The following is a 22,415-nucleotide window of genomic DNA, read 5'->3' on the forward strand; positions in this document are numbered from 1 at the left end:
CCCTTCTCCAGGAAATCTTCCCGACCCAGGGAATGAATCCGCATCTTGGCAGGCAGATTCTTTACCATTGAGCCACCAGAGAGGTCAATTAAAGGTCAAAATGATGACAGTTTGGACTATGCCAGGAAAAATAAGGAGAAGTGAACAATTTTCATATGTTTCCTGTGTGTAATTGCCATTATTTTGTGACAGATTGAATATAGTGACAAGAGAGCTGTGTTAGAAGGACAATCCTAAGACTCCTGTCTTCCATACAGAATGGATGGTGTAGTAGTTTGTGCCAAGATAGAATGGAAAATTTTGACATATTTTTCAGGGTAGGTTCACTCATAAGTTTGCTTTGGGCATGTCCAATTGAGATACCTTGAATTTCTGAGTGAGATATCAACTAGAAACTTGATTTCAAATTTCAGATTGGTTCCATGAGGTGTCAGTGGTAAATGCACTGAAATTAGGATGAAACAAAGACATATTTTAAGTACCATTCAACCATATATATTAGAGATTACATATTATCAGCCAGCTTCAGAAGTTGTTCTTTGTGTTCTTATTGATCATTTACTGGAGATGGCTAAATATGATTTTTTCAGGACAAAATAGGCTTAAAAATGATAACTGTCTTCAAAAGCTTTACAGGAGACTTTTTGCTAATAAACTTTTACCAAAAAGACCCACTTCAAATATGTCCAATACTTGTTCTTCCTCTGTTGTTTTTCCATTGCTTTGAAATGGCAGCTTCTTCCAATACTGATGTTTCCTTATGTGTGCTCTCAGAATGCAAACATCTTCTAAGAAGTAAAATTTGACTTTAATATTTCTAGTATGCATTAGAAGCTTTTTTATTAATATAACTGGAAATTTTCAAAGTAGTAGTGAAAGAAGACCTCTGAACATAAAGTGAATAAGTTCTGTGTACATATTTTATGAATTTATAGATCAAATTTTAATTATAAAGGAGATTACTAGTTTGCTATTGATAAGGTGCTCTATATTTTTGCTAAATTCTCAAACTTGGAAAATAATAAGATGATAGATGATTCCATTCAAACTTCTTCATAAGCCAGGGTATAACATATACCCTGGGTATAGCATATAATATAACAATGCTATGTGTGTCACTGGCTTTCATGTAAAAAAAAAAAAATCAAATATTTGTAACAGAATGCTCAATTCTTTAGGAACACAACTATGAAATGGCTTTACTTTTTCCAATAACTGTTTAATTTTGCTCTTTTGATTCTCCCTTTTGTTTCCCTGAACTAGCTCTGTCAGTTACTATAACTTGCAGATTTTTTAAATTATTGAAATATAGTGAATTTGAATTTGAAAAAGTTTATCATATTTTAAATTCAGAACTCAGCCAATACATAACAGCTTCTAGACCCTGTGTGGTCTGGTGAATTGGTAAGTTAGGAATGAGAGAGAGGAAAAGGGCAAATTTCCTTACTGGGTGAGGCCCAGGAAGTTATAGGATGTAATATACAACGTGGTTCAGTTGTACACGTTGTGGTTGATGTACAAGGCTATTAGGTTTCCATTTTTCTGGTTCTTCGATATCTTCCATCAAAGCTTTGTAGTTTTCCTTATATAGATATTAGCATATTTTGTAAATTTATACCTAGGTTGGTTATTTTTTCAAGTATTCTTTATTCGTTTCTAACTCTGCTTTTTAGAGATTCCTACAGTGAACCTCAATACAAAGGATAGCAGTAATTGTATGTGAAGCAGCCCTCACATTTATGTTTCTATATCCACACCCCCCCCGACCCAAGCTCCAGGGGATACAACCAAAGTCTGTCTTTAACATTTAGTCATCTGAAGCTCCTCTCAGATGGAAGTAGTTCAGCTGCCCCAGATGCTACATCTCAGCAAGCTTCGGAGTGGAGACTTTTATCCAGTTTCTCCTTTTAATAGACCTTCCAGTTTCTACAGTAATTCTCTTTGAGGCACTCTTAACACCCTCCCGCCCTGAATATGATTGCATATGCTTGCAGCTCTCCCTTCCCATCTACTGTGAGAGATAGAAGGAAGATCTCCTTGAGAACCCACAGTTTTGTAAGGGCAGCATTTCCAACTTGCTTCACCCTCCTCAGTCTGCCACACATATGGGTGGATACATGGAGGTGCCTAGGGTGATTTTCTATGTTTTTAATAAATGCAATTATTTTTGACTCAGTTTCCATCTTATTCAGAACTTAAAGTGCCTCTTTACTTCAGCTTTGGCCACTTCTGAAATGACTTAATGAGTAAACGAAGCTCCACTGCACTCATGTCACATATGTAAAACAATAGCTGCAGCAAATATAATATTAAATTTATTACATGATTTAAAAATGCTTTAATATCTGAAAAGCATAGAGTAATAAATGTGATATCAGGTTTTTATCATTTTGGAGGTACGTGGAGGTACTAACTACTGAAGATTTCTGTTTCTGGTTAAAGAAACAGGTTGGGCCTTGGAAGAGACATCAAGTAGTCTTAACATGAGAGAGCTGTGTGGGGCATGTCTCCTAGAAGCAGTCGTGCATGGGAAAGCATCTCATTGGTGTCCACAACTTTCTATTACTTAAACTCAAGATCTGTTCATACCTTTTTCCTTCCATACATTATACAAAAGGCATTTTTGATGTTTCTGTTTTGGAGCCTCTCCTCATTCTACTAAACCAAGAGTCAGCACTGATATTTCTCTCATGATATATGAAGAAAAGACTCTTTAAACTTTTACTTATGGAGGAGCTGCTGTGAAGCTCTGGAATAAAATGTCACACAAGTTTAGTAAAGAGATTTCTTTCATCTCTCTTCCAGGATATCACCCTTATTCTGGAATCCAGGAAAATTGGAGGAGGAAAATATCCAGAAAATACTTCTGGCAGATACATGGGTCTCTAAATAGTTTGGTAATAAACAGGTTTAGGTCATTTGTCTGTGAGTGCTCCTTAGTGTTAGTCTTTGAAAGGCTTCCTTCACTTCCTTGTTCCTCAAGGTGTAGATAACTGGATTCAGAGCAGGTGTGACCACTGTGTACATGAGTGTGGTTGCCTTGTCTGTTTCTGGAGTGTGTGCAGCCTTCGGTTGGAGGTAAGTGAACAAGGCAGTGCCATAGAAGAGAGAAACAACCAGGATATGAGAAGAGCAAGTGGAGAAAGCTTTGCTTCTGCCAGTGGCTGAAGGGATTCTCAGGATGGTCACCAGAATGCGCACATAGGAGCACAGAATGAGGAGACAGGGGGTCATGATAAAGAGCACAGAGATAGCAAACATCACAATCTCATTGTGGGAGGTATCAACACAAGCTAGTTTCACTACAGGCATGATGTCACAAAAAAAGTGCTGGATCCTTCCTGTTCCACAGAAGGGCAGAGTGAAGATCCATGTGGTCTGGGCTGATTCCACCACGACCCCAGTGGTCCAAGATGCTACAGCCAATTTCAAACACACACGAGGGTCCATCAGGAAAGAGTAATGCAGAGGATGGCAAATAGCTACAAAGTGGTCATAAGCCATGGCTGCTAGCAGGCAGCATTCTGTCAGTCCCAAGATGCTGAATACATACATCTGAGCTGCACAGCATCCCACACTTATGGTCTTGATCTCCACAAGCAAGTGCACCAGCATCTGAGGCACCACACTAGTGATATAGCACATCTCCAGAAAGGAGAGGTTAACCAGGAAGAAATACATGGGAGTGTGCAAGGAAGGGGTGCCCCAGATCAAGCCAATGATGAGAAGGTTTCCTCCCACAGTAAACAAGTAAATGGTTAAGAACACAATGAAGAGCACAGGTTGCAACTCTGCTAGAGAGGAAAATGCTACAAATGTGAAGTGGGTGCAGAGGGACTGGTTTCCACTCATTATAGGCTCAGAGCTAGACATCTGTGGAGAGAGCAGAGAGGGTAGAAGTGATACCTAAAGGAATCCAGTCACCTAGCATAGGTCTCTGTGGAACTTTCTAGGTCAGTGGTCTGACATGAGAACCTACACACTTGTATTCCTTTTGCTAAAAGTTTTGAAATGATTACCCAGTAAAATGAATGCAGCATTTCTTCCTGACTTTGAGTTCTGGATTTTCACAGAATTTAGAGAAAACATGGCCTTAAATTATATCATCTGATGTTTCGTTTTTACCGTATTGTTATTCTAATCATATACACAGGCTGTTAGATGAATAATATCCATGAGAGCTTTCTAAATTAAAGGAGTCATAAAAAAGCTAAGTGTAGGGAGGAGTACAATGTAAGGTGCTATGTTCTGTTCTTCTGAATTCCACATTTTGCCTTAAATCCACAAGTAATCATTTCAAAGGGAGTATATTTACAGCCACCTATCTGTACTCTTACTAATACATACTTTTATTCATTTTGATTTGAATATAATAGGACTATAATTGGACAGCTAAAATCCATGGAAACTAAAACTAACAGAATGTCCTTTCTGTAATCAATGTAATTTTGTAGGAAATTTGAATGAGAGAACATACCAAGAACCACAAGGCACATTTTCTCTTCCTTATTGTCCTTCTAGGCTTCTGACAATTCCACATTATAACATGGTGATAGACTAGGCAGTATTTCTACTCTAACTAGAGACTGTAGCGATTACATCCACTACACAGTTTAATTATATTTGTCTCAAGAGAACTTTGTTCAAAAGAACAATGATGAACATTTAATGTTAATTTGGTTTTCATTATTTAAATATATTTCCCAGAGTTAATCTATTGCTGTTAGTTACATCATTTAAATTTCAGTGGGTAAAACCAAATGTTTCTAGTGGATTTGTACCTTGCCCTTTAAACACTTATTGAATTGTATGGGTTTTTCCATATTACTTTTCTTTAGGCTTTTTAGATGCACAGATGCTCAAATCTTCATATCAAAAGAACAAATGCAGGACACAAAGTAGGCTCAATAAACCCACAGATAGCATTTCATTTATTCATTGTGTATGATTAAATTTGTATTACAGTAAATACATGGTCTTGGTGGGGGAGGCTAAAATTTATTAATTACATGTAAGTGAAATCATATCTTTATTTTTCTGGGTCTGAGTTAAGTTTCTTAGCAAAATATCCCCCAAGTAAATCCATATTGTCCTGGGATCCTCTTCATTTTTTGTGCCTGAATAATATTCCTCTTTAATGTTGGTCTTGGTGATAATTTTTGGAATAAGATAAAGCAACCATAGATTGAGGGAAAATACTTGCAAACCAAATATTCAATAAAGGTCCCTATCTAAAATACATAAAACACATGCAACTAAAAAAGTAAAAAACAAATAACACAATTAAAAAGTTTGCAAAAGACCTGAATATACATTTCTCCAGAAAAGACATAAAGTACCAGCATTTATATTAAAAGGTGCTCAACATCCCTAATCATAAGGGAAATACAGGTCAGAATGACTTTGAGATATAATTTCACTTCTGCTAGGACTGTGATTATTAAGAAGACGATAGATAATAAGTGCTGGCAAGAAAAGGGAATCCTTGTGTGCTGTTGATAGAAAAGTAACCTAACATAGTCATTATGGAAAATAATATATATATATAGGGTCCTTAAAATATTAAAAATAGAGCTACCAGATGATCCAGCAATCTCACTAGTGGGTATATACCCAAAGGAAAAAAGTGACTATTTCAGAGAAATATCTGCACTCCCAAGTTCATTGCAGCATTATTAAACAGTAGTTAAGGTATGAAATCAACCTTTTTCATGTGTCTTTATAGTAAAATATTAATAAAACAAAACAAAGTAAAAAGTTAATTTAAAAAATTTAATCTCATTTGTTCTCTGTGTTGACTATTTCTCAGTCTAGCTCTGAAACCAGGGCATAGTATTAAAATGGAAGAGGAGTACAGTTGACTGTTGAACAACACAGATTTAACTGAAAGGAAGTATAACACAGATTCTCCATTGTATGAAAACTTTTTCAATAAATAGTTACTGCATGATCCTTGATTGGTTGAATCCATGGATGCAAATGCTGCAGCAGACACGGAGGGAAGACTATAAGGTATACAAGGATTTTTGACTGCTGGCAGAGAGGAGGCAATGCTCATTCTCTCCCATATTGTTTGAGATTCAATTGTATATGGTTGGATGTGGATATATGAAAGTCAAAAGTCCTCTTTTTTTTTAATTAAACTTTTTGTTTTGTATTGTAGTATAACCAGTTAGCAATGTTGTGACAGTTTCAGGTAGAAAGCAAAGGGACTCAAGTCATACATACACATGTATCCATTCTCCTTCTATATCCCCTTCCCATCCAGGCTGCCACATAACATTGAGCACAATTCGCTGTGCTATACAGTAGGTTCTTATTGGTTATCCATCTTAAATATAGCAGTGTGTACCTGTCCATCCCCAACTCCCTAACTATCCCTTCACCTGTCCTTCTCATTGACAACTGTGAGTTCATTCTCTGAGTCTGAGTCTGTTTCTGCTTTATAAATAAGTTTGTTTGTAGCACTTCTTCTTAGGTTCTGCATATAAGGGATGTCATATGATGTTTCTGCTTCTTGGTCTGACTTACTTCACTCAGTATGACAATCCTATAGGTCCATTCAAAATTCTTTCTTAATGCTGCTTTACATCTGATTTTGACCTGAATAATTTGGTAAAAGGTCACATTTGGTGATACAGTGACCATATGAGAATGAGCCCTACCAGCAATACAAACAAAATATGGACTTTAGCTCTCACGATGATTTCTTGTACCCTTCTCTAACCCCTTAGAAAATGAGTTTGTGAGTAGTCTTGAAAACAAAAGACTTGGGATGAGAGAGTAGATCATGGCAAACAGTATTTCCTAAGGTGAAAAAAGATTATTTAAGGAAGATGTGACTAAGTGTGCCAAATATTTATGAGAAGTTGAGAAAAAAAAATAACTTTGAGTTATCTATTAATTTTCAGCTACACATTGGCCATTGGAGACTTCAGAAAAAAAGTTTTTAAGAGAGAGATAAAAGGGCAAACCAGATTCAAGTTATGTATGGATAGATATAAGTTGAGAAATGAAAAAAAAAAAAAAAGAAACAACATGTTGGAAACATTTGGCCATGAAAGGGAGGAGAAAGACAGGGTGATTTATATCTAGAGAAAATAAAAGATAAGACAAGATTATTTATGATTGTTATTTGATATGTCTTCAAGATGGAGAATTAGAGAATTAGCCATTAGTCTACTTAATGGCTGTTGTGAAGGAGTTATACTAAACAAAGTAGCTCCCCATCACCCCTGCACACACATTTTGAAAATAGAATAATGTAACCTTAATTTTAGGGTTATTAATTTACCTAGTTTCAATATTGTTGTTCTTAGAGAACAGGGAGGGCTGTGGAGAGGAGGGAAGGACAGTTGACCTGTGTAACTGGCACATTTTTTAAGCTTGCCATATTTACATGGCTATGGTTGTGGCATCCCCAAACAATTACAATAGTAACTTCAGAGATCACCAAATAGGTCACCATAAGAAACTTAGTAACAATGAAAAAGTCTGAGATATTGTGAAAATAACCAAAATATGACAGAGACACAACTTGAGCAAATGCTGTTGGGAAAAAATGGTGCTGATAGACTTGTGCAAAGCACAATTGCCCCAAATCTTTAATTTCTAAAAAAAATCCAGTATCTGCAAAGCACAGTAAAATTAGGTGTGCTTGTATAGCCACTGGATCTAGTATATGGTATACTAGATCCTCAGAATTTACTCATCTTTTAACTGAAAGTTTGTATCCTTTGACCAGCATCTCTCCATTCCTCCCACCCACATCCTGCCTCTGGAAATTATTTCTGTTTCTATAAATTTGGCTTTTTTAGATTCCACATATAAGTGATATCATATCTTGATTGCACCTTGTTAAAGGCTCTGAGCCAAACTCTGCAGATAAACTTCCTGAATTCCAGAACCAACCACAGAAATTGTAAGATAATGAATATTTATTACTGTTTTAAGTACTGAGGTATGTGGTTACAAGTTGTTGTTCAGTTGCTCGCTCGTGTTCAACTCTTTGCAACCCCATGAACTACAGCATGCCCAGGCTTCCCTGTCCTTCACCGTGTCGTGGAGATTGCTCAAACTCATGTCCATTGAGTCGGTGATGCCATCTAACCATTTCATCCTCTGTCGTCCCCTTTTCCTCCTGCCTTCAATCTTTCCCAGCATCAGGGCCTTTTCTAATGAGTCCGCTCTTTCCTTCAGGTGGCCAAAGTTTTGGAGCTTCAGCATCAGTCCTTCCAATGAATAAATATTCAGGACTGATTTCCTTTAGGATTGAGTAGTTTGATCTCCTTGCAGTCCAAGGGACTCTCAAGAGTCTTCTCCAACACACAGTTCAAAAGAATCAATTCTTTGGTGCTCAGCCTTCTTTATGGTCCAACTCTCACATCCATATATGACTACTGGAAAAACCATAGCTATGACTATACAGACTTTTTTTGTCAAAGTAATGTCTCTACTTTTTAATATGCTGTCTAGGTTGGTCATAGCTTTTCTTCTAAGGAGCAAGCCTCTGAATTTCATGTCTGCAGTCACCATCTGCAGTGATTTTTGGATCCCAAGAAAATAAAGTCTGTCACTATTTCCACTGTTTCCCCATTTCTTTGCCATGGACTGGATGCCATGATCTTAGGTTTTTGAATGTGAGTTTTAAGCCCTCTTTTCCACTTTCCTCTTTCACTTTCATCAAGAGACTCTTTAGTTCCTCTTTACTTTCTGCCATAAGGGTGGTGTCATCTGCATATCTGAGGTTATTGATATTTCTCCCTGCAATCTTGATTCCAGCTTGTGCTTCATCTAGCCTGGCATGATGTACTCATGATGTACTCTGCAAATAAGTTAAATAAGCAGGGTGACATGACACTATACAGACTTGAGGTACTCCTTTCCCAATTTGGAACCAGCCCATTCCATGTCTGATTCTAACTGTTGCTTCTTGACCTGCATACAAATTTCTCAGGGGGCAGGTCAGGTGGTCTGGTATTCCCATCTCTTTAAGAATTTTCCAGTTTGTTGTGATCCATACAATCAAAGGCTTTAGTGTAGTCAAAGCAAAAGTAGAAGTTTTTTTCTGGAATTATCTTGCTTTTTCTATGATTCAGTAGATGTTGGCAATTTGATCTCTGGGTCCTCTTCCTTTTCCAAATCCAGCTTTAACATCTGGAAGTTCTTGGTTCACATACTGTTGAAGCCTAGCTTGGAGAATTTTGAGCATTGCTTTGCTAGCAAATGAGTGCAATTGTGTGGTAGTTGAACATTCTTTGGCATTGCCTTTCTTTGGGTTTGGAATGAAAACTGACCTTTCCAGTCCTGTGGCTACTGCTGAGTTTTCCAGATATTGAATGCAGCCCTTTAACAGCATCATCTTTTAGGATTTGAAATAGCTTGGCTGAAATTCCATCACCTTCACTAGCTTTGTTCATAGTGGTGTTTCCTAAGGCCCACTTGATTTCACACTCCTGAAAGTTCTGGCGCTGGGTGATTGATCACATCATCGTAGTTATATGAGTCATTAAGATCTTTTTTGGATAGGTCTTCTGGAGAAAGGGATGACCAACCACTTCAGCTTTCTTGCCTTGAGAACCCCGTGAACAGTATGAAAAGCGGTTACCTGAATGCCGGGGTCCAGCCTCAGCAGGATCCAGGGGTACCCTCAGGATGAACGGCGTCAGTGAGAGAGAGAGAGAGAGAGAGAGAGAGAGAGAGAGAGAGAGAGAGACCAGACTGGGGGTGTGCAGCAGAGTCTGGCAAATCTTTATTTTTTACCGTAGCTTTTATATTCTAAGTTAGTACATTTTTAAGGGGAAGATAGTTTAATATTACATCGGCTTATCCTTCACGAAACCAGGGTGTTTTCTGCATACTTCTTTGTGAGAGTCTTGTACATTATCTTCTGGCCTTGGGGCCTATTGACATTTTATGACCTAGGTGAATGCAAAGCTGTTTTCCATAATCTATTCTTTGTTGTTGAACACAAAGGTCAGTCCTTTTGCAGAAGTTATCAGTTAAATTTATCTAAAAGGTTTACCACACAAAGACTCTGGAGCTCCAGTGAGGCAGCCCCTGTTTAGCATTCCTGGTTAAAATTAACAATTCTAAACTCTTATTTTTCTAAATCTTTAACTATAACCACTTTTAGAATAATATTTTTGTGTTCTCTAATAGGGCTTCCTCACCCCCTGAAGGGCTCTGTGCCTATTAGGGCCTTTTGTGTGATCAGGTTCTTTATGCTGTTTATGATTAAGGTGTTGTGAGCAGTCATGTGCATTAGTACACATTTGCCAAGCAGGCTAGAATGCCAGCAAAGGGGTCTAAATTGAAACACTCCTTTCATCCTGGATAATCTTATAAGATACCACCATCTGGGAGACATATTAATTAAAGTTCTAAGTTGATTCTGTTTGGAGAGAGATCGGGGAAGGCCTTCGACCTGTGTCACAGAAATTAGGGAGTAGTCTATTATAGCAAGCATCAGAAAGGCAGAGATAATCTAAGGTGAGCACCGGGGCAGCTTTTTGAAATCCCTGGAGTCCTGATCTGCCTTGCTTGTCAGGTCTTCTCCTCATGATCTTGTCATGGGTGGGATCTCATGTGCTGCCTCCCGGCACATGAATTTCATCAAATTTCATCAAATGAGAATTACAAACAGTATAATCTTTCTGAGATGAAAATCTGTGTTTGTTTTACCTTTCAAACCTACTGTGCCTGCCACTTAGTAGCCAAACCAAGAAATCTATAGGAAAAGAATCACTGATTTGTTTCCAGGCAAATCCCAAATTATAACTGCATGAAGAATTTTCAGCTAAAATAATTAAAATGAACTACCCACAAGATGGCAGTGATATGTAACCAGTGAATGCATTGTATAATGATTTTGGGAATTATTAATAAGGAACTGAGTTACTCGAAAGTGGCAGTTAGAACACCTACACAATGAACTATACTTTATCTGAATTTCTTTTTCTTGGAGAGATGATATTAATTAGAAACAGAGAAGTAAAAAATAACGTCATTGAAATTTGTATCATCTTTGTATGAGAGGGTTTTCATAGTCATCCTGTTGATATCTAATAAAACTTCTGTTTAAAAAATTTGAAAACAAAACAAAAGCTGGTACAAAACAAACATTAGTCAGTAATGCACCATTTTTATTTGATTTTTCTTGCCCAGTGTTACAAATGTATCTTTCATATGGTCTATAGTTATTTATTTGGTACAGGTATGAATTAAAATAGATTAAATATATTTTATAACTTTTCCTTTGATGTTGTTATAGCTTTATTTTACTTATTTTAAAGGTAGGTGTTTCCAATTGAAGATTTCAGAAAAAGAATTTTAAGCTATTATAGCATTGTTATTTAGTTTTTTTTTTTGGAAACTAATGATTGATTAAGAATTTTAATCCTTATGTAAGATTAAATCCAAATACACAAAGCTTCCCTTTTACTTTTCAAGAAGGAAGTAAAATTGGAAGTGGTAAAGTTTCCTGTCTAGCTATTTGTTATGTCTCCTGCTCATGCATAAAATTTAAACTCTTGGGGCTTTTTCAAGGCTTTTTTACTGCCACACATTTTGTTAAAATTTTTGGGAATCATTTTTGCTGTGCTAATTTGTGACTATTTTAACTTTATTATGAGTTGGTTCCACAACAAATATAATAAAATACAGCTTTGTTAGCTCATTGAAAAACACTTCAAATAATAATGTTATGTCTCTGCCCACTAAATTAAAATAGCTTTTGAAATTCCAAGGAGAATGCATTCTAAGGATTAAAAAAAGAAAGAAAGAAATGTTTATCACTTTATGACAATAACCATGTTAGTTATTATAAGATATTGCTTTCATGAAACAGTATATGAATCTTGGAACTGTTTACAGTTTTCTCATGGTTAAACAAAGCTGTAGGCAAACTATTTGATGTATAAAACAATAAATGCATACCAATAATCATTTTAACTTGCACAGTTTAATCACTTAAAAAGATTATTACTAAAAATATATATTTAAAAATAAAATTTTAAAAATGAATTAAAAAATAAAATTTTAAATCATTTAAATTTCAAGGATGTGGTACAAATATATTCTATCATTTTGTGGCCAAAATCTATCCCACAAAAAATTCTACAGGGAAAGCTAAAATCTATGTTCCTCACATAGTCATAGTGTATTAATAATTGTAATCCCAAGGGATTGACCAGTGTGCCCTACAAACCCACCACAAATAGCTATTATTAAGAAATACATATTGAATTGCAGCCATTGTGACTTAAAATATAAACAATTTCTTGAAAATTCGATATTCTCCCCTATAAGTTAAAACGGTTGTTTAATTAGCAGCAATCCCTTCTAATATCCCAAGGATCATTTTCCCCAAGGCCAATCACACTTAAATACTATTACGGGAGTATATCAACCATTTAGTGCCAATGCAAAGTAGGTTAACCTGTCAAAGTTATTTGCTTAATTCTGAAAATTTGAAATGTGACTGTTCTGCCCGATGTCCGAATCCCTGAGTGGGAAGAGAGAACTTCCAAGACAACGCAATTTACAAAAAGGGAAGTTTTATTACTGGCTCGAGTCAGGGCTTTCTGCTGCAACCAACACAGTGGCGCAAGGTCAGAAAGCCCTGAACAAAGGCTGTTATCCAAATTTATAAGGTATGCATAAGAGGTTAGTAGCTGGCTTAAGCGGATTGGTTACATGTTTGCAAAGCAATTTTATTGGTACAAACTTTCGCGGGCTTTTCAGCTCTTCCTTTGTTTCTTACTGGGCGCATATTGGCTGGCTCCAGGTTACCTGATGGGGGTAGGGAATCTTATCATTTCGGGGGAAGCCAAAACTTAGGTCCAGGCCGCCTGTCATGGTATTAACCCTGGCAGCCTCACATTCCCCCCTGTCGTCTTGTTCCTGTAGAGGAATCTTTCTCTTCATCCTGAGCTAACATCTGATATTGTTGCCTCAAACCATAATCTGAATGGTATTTAGACGTTCTTTAATAAAAGACATTAGCCAGTTTAAAATGCAAGGGCCAAACGTGAGTGTCAATAACAGTACTATAAGTGGACCCAGGAGGGTGGAAACTAAGGTGGTCAGCCAGGGGGAGCGTTGAAACCAAGACTCAACCCATCCCTGCTGGGCTTCCCGTTCCCTCTTGCGTTGCGCCAGTCCCTCTCTCACTTTTGCCATAGATTCTCTTACTACTCCTGTATGGTCTGCATAGAAACAACATTCTTCTCCCAGAGCCGCGCAGACCCCACCCTGCTGGAGAAAAACCAAGTCTAATCCTCTCCTATTCTGCAAGACCACCTCAGACAAGGAAGTCAGAGACTTCTCTAAGTGGCTGATTGATTCTTCTATGCGAGTTAGATCCTCATCTATAGCAGCTCGTAGGGAGGAAAACCCTTGGCCTTGCAGAGATAGTGAAGCTATTCCTGTCCCTGTCCCTGCCAGCCCAAGACTGAACAAGGCTGCCACGGTGATCGCACTGACTGGCTCTCTTTTTGTCTCAGTGTTTCCCGGTCCCAATGTGAGACATAACCTCTTCAGGGTGGTATAAGATTTTTGGCATTACAGCAACCAGGACACAGAATTCTTGACTCTGGTTAAAAACCTTCACATTTAAACATGGGGTTAGCCCAGTATGTGAACAAATCCACCAACCCCCAACCTCTGGCACAATCCAATTTTTGCCGTGTAAGTGTAGGTTACTAATAGTCCGGGCACAGAGGGGAGTTTTATCACGTGGCACTGTGCCCAAACAGAGTCCCTGTCCCCAAACTTCATTCATTGAGAGGCCAACCTTGCGTTCTTCCCATCGGCATTGGGGTGGGTTCTGGCCTGAAGACAAGTGGTAAGAGACATTGAGGCCTATGGCCTCATAGTAGGGGGGGGGGGGTGAAGATTATAACAAAGCCAGCAGGATTGGGTCGCATTAGGGTTGGTATGGTTTAAGACCGTAAAGGCTGCATTCACTAAGGCCCATAGGGGGTCCTGAATTGCTGAGCTAGTGGTAACAGCCAGAGGGCCAGGGGTTTCCGTCAGTTTGCCTCTGAGGCTCGGGGTAGAGGAGATGTTAAATGTTCCCGGCGAGCTTGGTCTGGAGGTGGTTGGCTTGGGGGTCGCCTTGTGCCCCTGTAATGTTTTGACCAGATTGGGACCTAAACTATGTACCTGCACCGGCTCAATAACCTGTTTAATGATTAAAAGCTCGCCTGGGTAGGGGCCGGGCCAATTTACGTGAAGCTGAAAACCCCAAGTCAGTCCTGAGGACCAGCGGTTTTCCTTTTTCGCCTGTTCCTGGTTAAATTGTACTCGTACCTGAGGCCCCTGGTGTCTACGGTCCTTGAAGGTGAAGCTAACTAGATCTCTGTTTCCAACATCCCACCTCCGGGGTCCATCACAAGAGGTCACACAACTCCAGCTCCTGCAATAATAGCTTTCTATGCCACCACAGGCTTTCCAGTTATTTCTTACATAGCCCGGGCAAGCCCAGAACCCCAACCTATGGTTTTTTATCCCATCCCTATAGTACTTATCATGGAGACCGTCCTGCTTTGCGAAGAGGCTTGAGAGGTCGAAGTTCAGGTCCGGCCACCAGGTGTTCGGAGGGTGGATTCCTGAGGTCTCATTGAGCAGCTCATGAGTTTGCCCGTCGTTGAGTTTCCAGGTGATCTTAGCAGGTTGATGGGGGTTGTGACTGGTCGCTCCTGGGTCGATGAGAGCTGCCATCAGCAGGAGAATTAGGAGGCCTCCCGGCGGGCGAGTTTCAGTTTCAAAGGATTTGACGGGTGAGGACTCGCCTTCCATTCTGCTCGCGCTTTTTCCTGTTCTTCCGGTGTGGCTTGCCGCACGTGATTGCAGTGAACCCAGGGTCCAATCCCGTCGACCTTGACAGCGGTAGGAGTGGTAAGGAGAACAACATAAGGGCCTTTCCATCTAGGTTCTAATACTTTAGATTGGTGTCGTTTTACCCAAACCCAATCACCTGGGCCAATATTATGTGAGGGGAGGGCCCTCTTATTTTGGCCCTCGTATATCTCTCGAATCAATTTCCAAACATGGTTATGCACCTTACTTAATGCCATCACTGTTTGCTGGAATTGTCCCAAAGTAGGGGGTGGCAGGCATTTTCCCTCGAAAATAGGACACACAGGAGGGGGTCTTCCATACAGAATCTCAAAAGGGGTAAGATTCAGCTTATAAGGGGTGTTATGCGCCCAAAAGAGTGCGAAGGGAAGGAGGGTCACCCAGTCCCCGCCAGTCTCTATTGCCAACTTTGTCAAAGTTTCTTTTAGGGTCCGATTCATTCTCTCAACCTGTCCTGAGCTCTGGGGATTATATTCACAATGTAACTTCCATTTCGTCCCCAGAGCTTGGGCCAGCCCTTGTACAATCTGGCTCACAAAGGCAGGTCCATTATCAGAGCCCATAGTCACTGGCAGCCCATACCTAGGCACTATTTCCTCTAAGATCTTTTTAGCAACCACTATTGCTGTCTCTCCCTTAGTGGGGAAAGCTTCCACCCACCCCGAGAAGGTATCTACCAGAACCAACAGATAGCGGTACCCATACTTGCCTGGCCTTACCTCAGTGAAATCTATCTCCCAGTGTTGCCCTGGCTTTTCCCCTCGGTACCTCGTTCCCGAGTGCTGCTTCTTCTCTGCCCTCATCAGCTGGCATGCTTTGCAAGCCTGAATTATCTCTCGTACAGTTGCATTTTGTTGAGGGAACCTCAGGCAGGCCGTCTGGAGAAGTGTTAGGGTCTTTTTTCTCCCAAGTGTGTAGTTGTGTGCAGGTGTTCACACAGGTGACGACCCAGGGTGACAGGCAATATCAGGTTGTTGTTTTGGTCTCGGTACCATCCATCTTGGTCATCCTTCTGGAGGGTGGTTTCCTTGTTGATCCAGGCGAGATCAGGGAGGGAATATTCGGGAACTGGTGGCAAAGTCCCCATGCCAGGAGGTGGAAGTCCCACGGCTAATATGGGGGCGGTGTAGTCCCGGCTAGCCGCTTCTCGAGCGGCCGCATCAGCGGCACGATTGCCCCGTGCCTTAGGGTCTTCTCCTTTCTGGTGACCGGGGACATGTACTATTGCTACTGCCCGGGGCAGTTGGACAGCTTCCAGGAGCCTGCGAATCTCAGGCAAATTTTTGACCTCTTTTCCCTCAGCTGTCCGAAATCCCCTTTCTTGGTATATGGGACCTTGAATATGGGCAGTGCTGAAAGCATATCGGCTGTCAGTGAAAATGGTGACTCTCTTCCCTTTGGCTTGCTCCAGAGCCTGTATTAGGGCAATCAATTCTGCTTTTTGTGCAGAAGTGTTTGGGGGAAGTGTCTCAGCCCATATCGTCTGTCCTGAATCATCAACTATGGCGGCTCCCGCCTTCCTTTGCCCATCTTTTACATAGCTGCTCCCATCGGTGAACCATACTAGCTCACTGTTGTTTAGGGGTACATCAGTTAAGTCTTTTCATGCTGCCAGGGCCTCAGCCAGTATCTCACTGCAATCATGGAGAGGGCGGTCTTTCTCTGGGTTAGGTAAGAGCGTGGCTGGATTCAGGAAGCAAGGGGTCTGAAAACGCACCCGTGGGGCATCGAGCAGCAGGGCCTGGTAATGTGTCAAGCAGGCATTGGAGATCCACTTAACCGGCAGCTGCTTCAAAACCCCTTCGATGGCGTGGGGGGTGAAAACCGAGAGTTGCTGTCCATACGTCAACTTGTCAGCGTCGCAGACGAGGAGGGCAGTGGCTGCAATGATGCGAAGGCAAGGGGGCCACCCAGCGGCCACCGGGTCTAATCGCTTCGAAAGGTATGCCACCGGCCGCTTCCATGGTCCCCATTGTTGCATCAAGACCCCCTTTCCTATTCCTTGCTTTTCATCTACAAACAGCTGGAATGGCTTATTTGGGTTAGGCAGGGCAAGGGCTGGGGCTTCTAGTAGGGCCCGTCTGAGTGTCTGGAAAGCCTGTTTCATTGGCTCAGTCCAAGTCCAGTTTGGGGTCTCTTTACTTCCCTCATACAAGGGCCGGGCCTTCTCAGCAAACCCCATGATCCACAGTCTGCAATATCCAACAGTCCCCAGAAACTCTCTCACCTGGCAGGGGGTCTTGGGCTCTGGTATCTGCAATATTGTTTCCTTCATGGCCTGGGTTAGCCACCTTTGCCCCTGCCTGATCTTATACCCCAAATAGGTGACCTCTTGCTGGGCTATTTGTGCCTTCTTTGCACTAGCGCGATACCCCAAGGTGCCTAGGGTCTGTAAGAGGTCCCCGGTGGCACGGCTGCATGCCTCCTCTGTGGTTCCAGCCAACATAAGGTCATCTACATATTGTAGCAGAATGACCTCTGGGTGGCAAGCCCGATATTCGTAGAGGTCCTCACTCAGAGCCTCATTAAACAAGGTAGGGGAGTTCTTGAACCCCTGTGGGAGGCGGGTCCAAGTTAATTGTACTACTGGTTGGCCCTCCCCCTCGGTCCACTCAAAGGCAAATATCTCCTGGCTCTGGGCCGCCAGGGGTAGGCTGAAAAAGGCATCCTTCAAGTCTAACACAGTGTATCAAGTGTACTCAGGCAGTAAGCTGCTCAGGAGGGTATACGGGTTAGGGACAGTAGGGTGTATGTCACTCACCCGCTTGTTGACTTCTCGCAGGTCTTGGACAGGTCTGTAATCTGTCCCCCCTGGCTTCTTCACTGGCAGTAAGGGGGTGTTCCAAGGGGATTGGCACCGCTTGAGAATTCCGGCATCCATGAGCCATCGAATGTGGGGAGTGATCCCCCGCCGAGCCTCCTGGCTCATAGGGTATTGCCTCACCCTCACAGGAATTGCCTTGGCCTTTAGCTCGATGACGACCAGATGTCTCTGTTTGGCCAGTCCCATTCCTGCTGTTTCTGCCCAGGCCAATGGGTATTTATGGACCCACGGTTGTACATCTGGTGCTATAACCTCTGAGGGCTTAGGCGCAAAAAGTCTGTATTCATCTCTTAAGGCTAGGGATAAGACATGTATCGGCTGTCCAAGTCCATCCGTGACTGACATTCCCACCCAGGGTCAAAATGGATCTGAGCATTAACTTTAGTCAACAAGTCTCTTCCAAGTAGAGGGGCTGGGCATTCTGGTATCACCAAAAACGAATGGGACACCTGGTGGGTCCCCAGGTTTACTTTTCGTTCTGTGGTCCAAAAATATCTTTTTGTCCCCGTGGCTCCTTGCACTATGCTGGTTTTCTTAGACATTGGTCCCAGCTTTTTATTTAAAACAGAGTGTTGGGCGCCAGTATCTACCATGAAGCCAACGGGTTTCCCCTCCACATGTATGGTTACCCAGGACTCGGGGAGGGGTGCCGAGCCTTGACTCCCCTAGTCACTGTCTTCCCCCGCATATAGAACTCGAGTTCCAGGGGAGATTTTCTCTCTCTGGGTCATTCCTCTCCTCGAGTCCCTCTTAGGGCACTCGTTTTTCCAGTGCCCCTGTTCTTTGCAGTAGGTGCACTGATCCTTCTTTAGGGCCTGCCTTTTTGGTTTCTCTTTTTCTCCCGTCCGGGGGTCTCGAGGTTCCCTCAATTCTGTTCCGGCCTTTATCCCCGCAAAAGAATCTGGGCTAGCTCCCTCTGGTTCTTCCGGTTTTCCCTCGTTCTATATTCTCTATCTTCCTTCCTGATCTTCTCAGCTAATTCCCTTTCCTCCCGTCGAATTCGTTCTTCCCTTTCTTCTGAGGTCTCCCTATTATTAAATACCTTTTCAGCTGCTTTCAGTAAATCCTGTATTGTCTGTTCTCCCAACCCCTCTATCTTTTGTAATTTCTTCCTAATATCTGGGGCTGCCTGATTCACAAACGCTAGTAGAACTGCAGCGCGTGATTCCTCAGCCTGGGGGTCCATAGGTGTATATTGCCTAAAGGCTTCCATCAGCCTCTCTAGGAAGGCTGCCGGGCTCTCAGTGGGCTCTTGCCTTACTAAATTTACCTTCGCCAAATTTGTCGGCTTCCTAGCTGCGGCCCGCAGGCCAGCCATCAGAGTCTGGCGGTACACTCGGAGACGCTCCCTACCTTCCACCCGCTCAAAATCCCAGTTAGGCCGCAACAGAGGAAACCCCTCGTCCACGAGATGAGGCTGGGCGGTTGGCCTCCCGTCGGCCCCCGGGACCCGTTTCCGCGCCTCTGCCAGGATTCGCTCCCGTTCTTCTGTGGTGAAGAGCACCTGTAACAGCTGCTGACAATCGTCCCAGGTGGGGTTGTGAGTGAACAAAATGGAATCTAAGAGGTCAATGAGGCCTTGGGGCTTCTCTGAGAAAGGAGGGTTCTGGGTTTTCCAATTGTACAGGTCACTCGTGGAAAAGGGCCAGTACTGATAGGTTCGCTCTCCGCCCGGGTTAGCTGGTCCCACTCGGACGGGGAGCGCCTGAACAGTGGATGAAGGTAACTCTGGGTCCCCAGGGTCTTGCCCACCCCTATCTCCCCTAGTTCTCCCCCGGGTCCCCAATGCTGGTCCCCCCTCATGGTCGGTTCCCGTTGGCCCTCTTAATCCTCTCGGTTCACCCGTGGGAGCTTCTCTCCTCGGAGGGGATTGCAAGGAGGGCACATATGGCGGAGGCCCCATCTCCGTTTCTAGGTCTATCAGGTTTGGACAAGATGATTCCTGAAAGACTAGTTTTGCATCCTCTTTCTTTTTGGTTTCCTCCGGAGGGGTTCTCCATCACCAGGACCTGTGAATTAGAAGAACTAGGAGGTTTGTGAACGAAAGGTTTTAACCACTTAGGCGGGTTTTCCACTAGATCCTGCCAAACCATGACATAGGGGACTTGACCCGGATGGCCCCAGGGATCAGGAGCCATAATCTTCTCCTTCACAGCCTGTATTATGGACGGTTGAAAGGTGCCTTCCGGAGGCCATCCAACCTGGAAGGCGGGCCACTCTGCAGAACAAAAAGTTATTAATTTACTTTTCTTGACTAACAAAGACAAGTTATGGGCCCTGGCCCTGACATCTGAAAAATGGTCAGTCATGAGAGAAAGTGGGGTAGATTCTCCCTGACCCATGGTCAAGGAATAAATGGTAGGGAAGAAAGAGAGAGAGAAGTCACTGAGAACGACCACCAAAAATCCTACCGGGAGTGGTGGCGGCCAAGAGGTTGGGCTTATGGTATGCTTTTGGAACTGTTTATGTGCCTGCGTCATTGCACGGAAGTTTTCTTGCTGGGGGCGGGCACCCTAGGGGTTTCTAGCCCGTTCCGTGACCCCCTTATCCTCTCACGGGAGTCTTCAAGTGGCAGGCGCCCTAATGGCCTTTAAGCCTGACCTGTGCCCACACGAAGAATTTTAGGCCACGTCCTCAGTTAGGGATGTTAAAGGAGAGTTTCACCCGGTCGGGCTCTAGTTACTGAGGCTCACTTATTGTAGGGCCTTCAGAGTCCGCCAGAGTGTAGCCCTGGCCGGGACTCATCAATTGCCCCCACAACCGTTCGCCTGTTCACTGAAACTCCCGAAAAGAAAAGGAGTTGAGGGCAGATCAGAGAAGAAGAGAAGGAGAATAAGTCAGAAGAGAGAAAAAGAACGATGTATCAGAAGGGAACGAGACCAGAGACAATGCCGGCACACACACACAAACACGGAGGGGCGTAGACAAACACACGGACAGACAAACGTCGGCCGATAACATAGCGCTGGGTTTTCGGGCCCCCTGAATTCTCTTGCCTCCCGGTAGCAGGTTCACCTTACCGAATGGCGTCCACTGTTCACCAGACTTGGGGTAACTTTCTTTCCCACAGAATCGGCTGCCTCCCAGCGCGTCCGCTGGCCTCGGCCTTATGCCAGCTCGCTCCCCTCTACAGAACTCTTTCTTCTGCGCCAGATACCTTCCTGCTTCCCAGCAGGGCCTCGGATTTACGCTGGACTTTCCTGTTCTGCCTAAGCACCGGTGTTTTTATCTATCCTTCCCCTCTGTCCTGGAAGTGTTCTCTTTCCCCGGTCAAGGGATCCCGGACGAGCCCCCAAATGTTCTGCCCGATGTCCGAATCCCTGAGCGGGAAGAGAGAACTTCCAAGACAATGCAATTTACAAAAAGGGAAGTTTTATTACTGACTCGAGTCAGGGCTTTCTGCTGCAACCAACACAGTGGCGCAAGGTCAGAAAAGCCTTGAGCAGAGGCTGTTATCCAAATTTATAAGGTATGCATAAGCGGTTAGTAGCTGGCTTAAGCGGATTGGTTACATGTTTGCAAAGCAATTTTATTGGTACAAACTTTCGCGGGCTTTTTCAAACCTGGGCATTCGCGGGCTTTTCAGCTCTTCCTTTGTTTCTTACTGGGCGCATATTGGCTGGCTCCAGGTTACCTGATGGGGGTAGGGAATCTTATCATTTCGGGGGAAGCCAAAACTTAGGTCCAGGCCGCCTGGCAGCCTCACAGTCTGGTCACTCTCTCTCTCTCTCTTTCTCTCTCTCTCCCTCGCAGACTTGGCCCTATCAAGGCTGGTCTCACGTGTCGTCTCTCTCTCTCTCTCTCTCTCTCTCTCTCTCTCTCTCTCTCTCTCGCTGACGCCGTTCATCCTGAGGGTACCCCCTGGATCCTGCCGAGGCTGGACCCTGGCAGCTGAGCACAGAAGAATTGATGCTTTTGAACTGTGGTGTTGGAGAAGACTCTTGAGAATCCCTTGGACTGCAAGGAGATCCAACCAGTCCATCCTAAAGGAAATCAGTCCTGAGTGTTCATTGGAAGGACTGATGCTGAAGCTGAAGCTCCAATACTTTGGGCACCTCATGTGAAGAGTTGATTCATTGGAAAAGACCCTGATGCTGGGAGGGATTGGTGGGCAGGAGGTGAAGGGGACGACAGAGGATGAGATGGCTGGATGGCATCACCAACTCGATGGACATGTATTTGAGTAAACTCCGGGAGTTGGTGATGAACAGGGAGGCCTGGCGTGCTGCGGTTCATGAGGTCACAAAGAGTCAGACATGACTTAGCAACTGAACTGAACTGAAACTAGAATTTTATCTCATCTGGAAAATATCTCATTTCACCACAGATTAGTTTCTGGCAGTTTTCAGTGACTATGTTTGATTTTGAATCTTCAAAATAAACTTTTCAGCTATCTATCCTGTAAAGGAGTTGAATAGAAAGTGAGAATATAGTGCTGTCTAAAACAATTTTTTTTCTTTTTTAATGATACATTGAAAACTGGAAAAGTATATGGACATTTAGTATGTCAGTAAGAAATTTAAATTTGTTTTATCATACACTTGAATATTTTAGAACTGTGGTAATGTTAATGATGAAGTAGTTGCTGATAGTAATAAAAATGAAGGTAAGTTTGTTGTCCTGTTAATGGAAGTCTTTTTTCACAAATTGTTTACATGGTCAGAGGAAAGTAATCTGAGATCAATGGGGTGACTTTTCTCAGAGATAAAATAAATCTGTATATATGATA

At 42.7% G+C, this 22,415-nt stretch overlaps 1 protein-coding gene across 1 annotated transcript; it reads right to left on the bottom strand.

Annotated features, from left to right (window-relative positions):
* Window positions 1–2,910: 2,910 nt before the first annotated feature.
* LOC110124276 (olfactory receptor 10C1-like) lies at window positions 2,911–3,873 on the bottom strand. Its single transcript, XM_020872785.2, has one exon. It carries the CDS (start codon window positions 3,871–3,873, stop codon window positions 2,911–2,913), a length of 963 nt encoding a protein of 320 aa, XP_020728444.2.
* Between the last annotated feature and the right edge of the window lie 18,542 nt (window positions 3,874–22,415).

This window comes from Odocoileus virginianus, unplaced genomic scaffold (assembly GCF_023699985.2).
Source record: "Odocoileus virginianus isolate 20LAN1187 ecotype Illinois unplaced genomic scaffold, Ovbor_1.2 Unplaced_Contig_79, whole genome shotgun sequence".
NCBI lineage: Eukaryota > Metazoa > Chordata > Mammalia > Artiodactyla > Cervidae > Odocoileus > Odocoileus virginianus.

Excerpts from the sequence above, each read along its gene's own strand:
- LOC110124276 (XM_020872785.2), bottom strand. The coding sequence starts at position 3,873 with ATGTCTAGCTCTGAGCCTATAATGAGTGGAAACCAGTCCCTCTGCACC.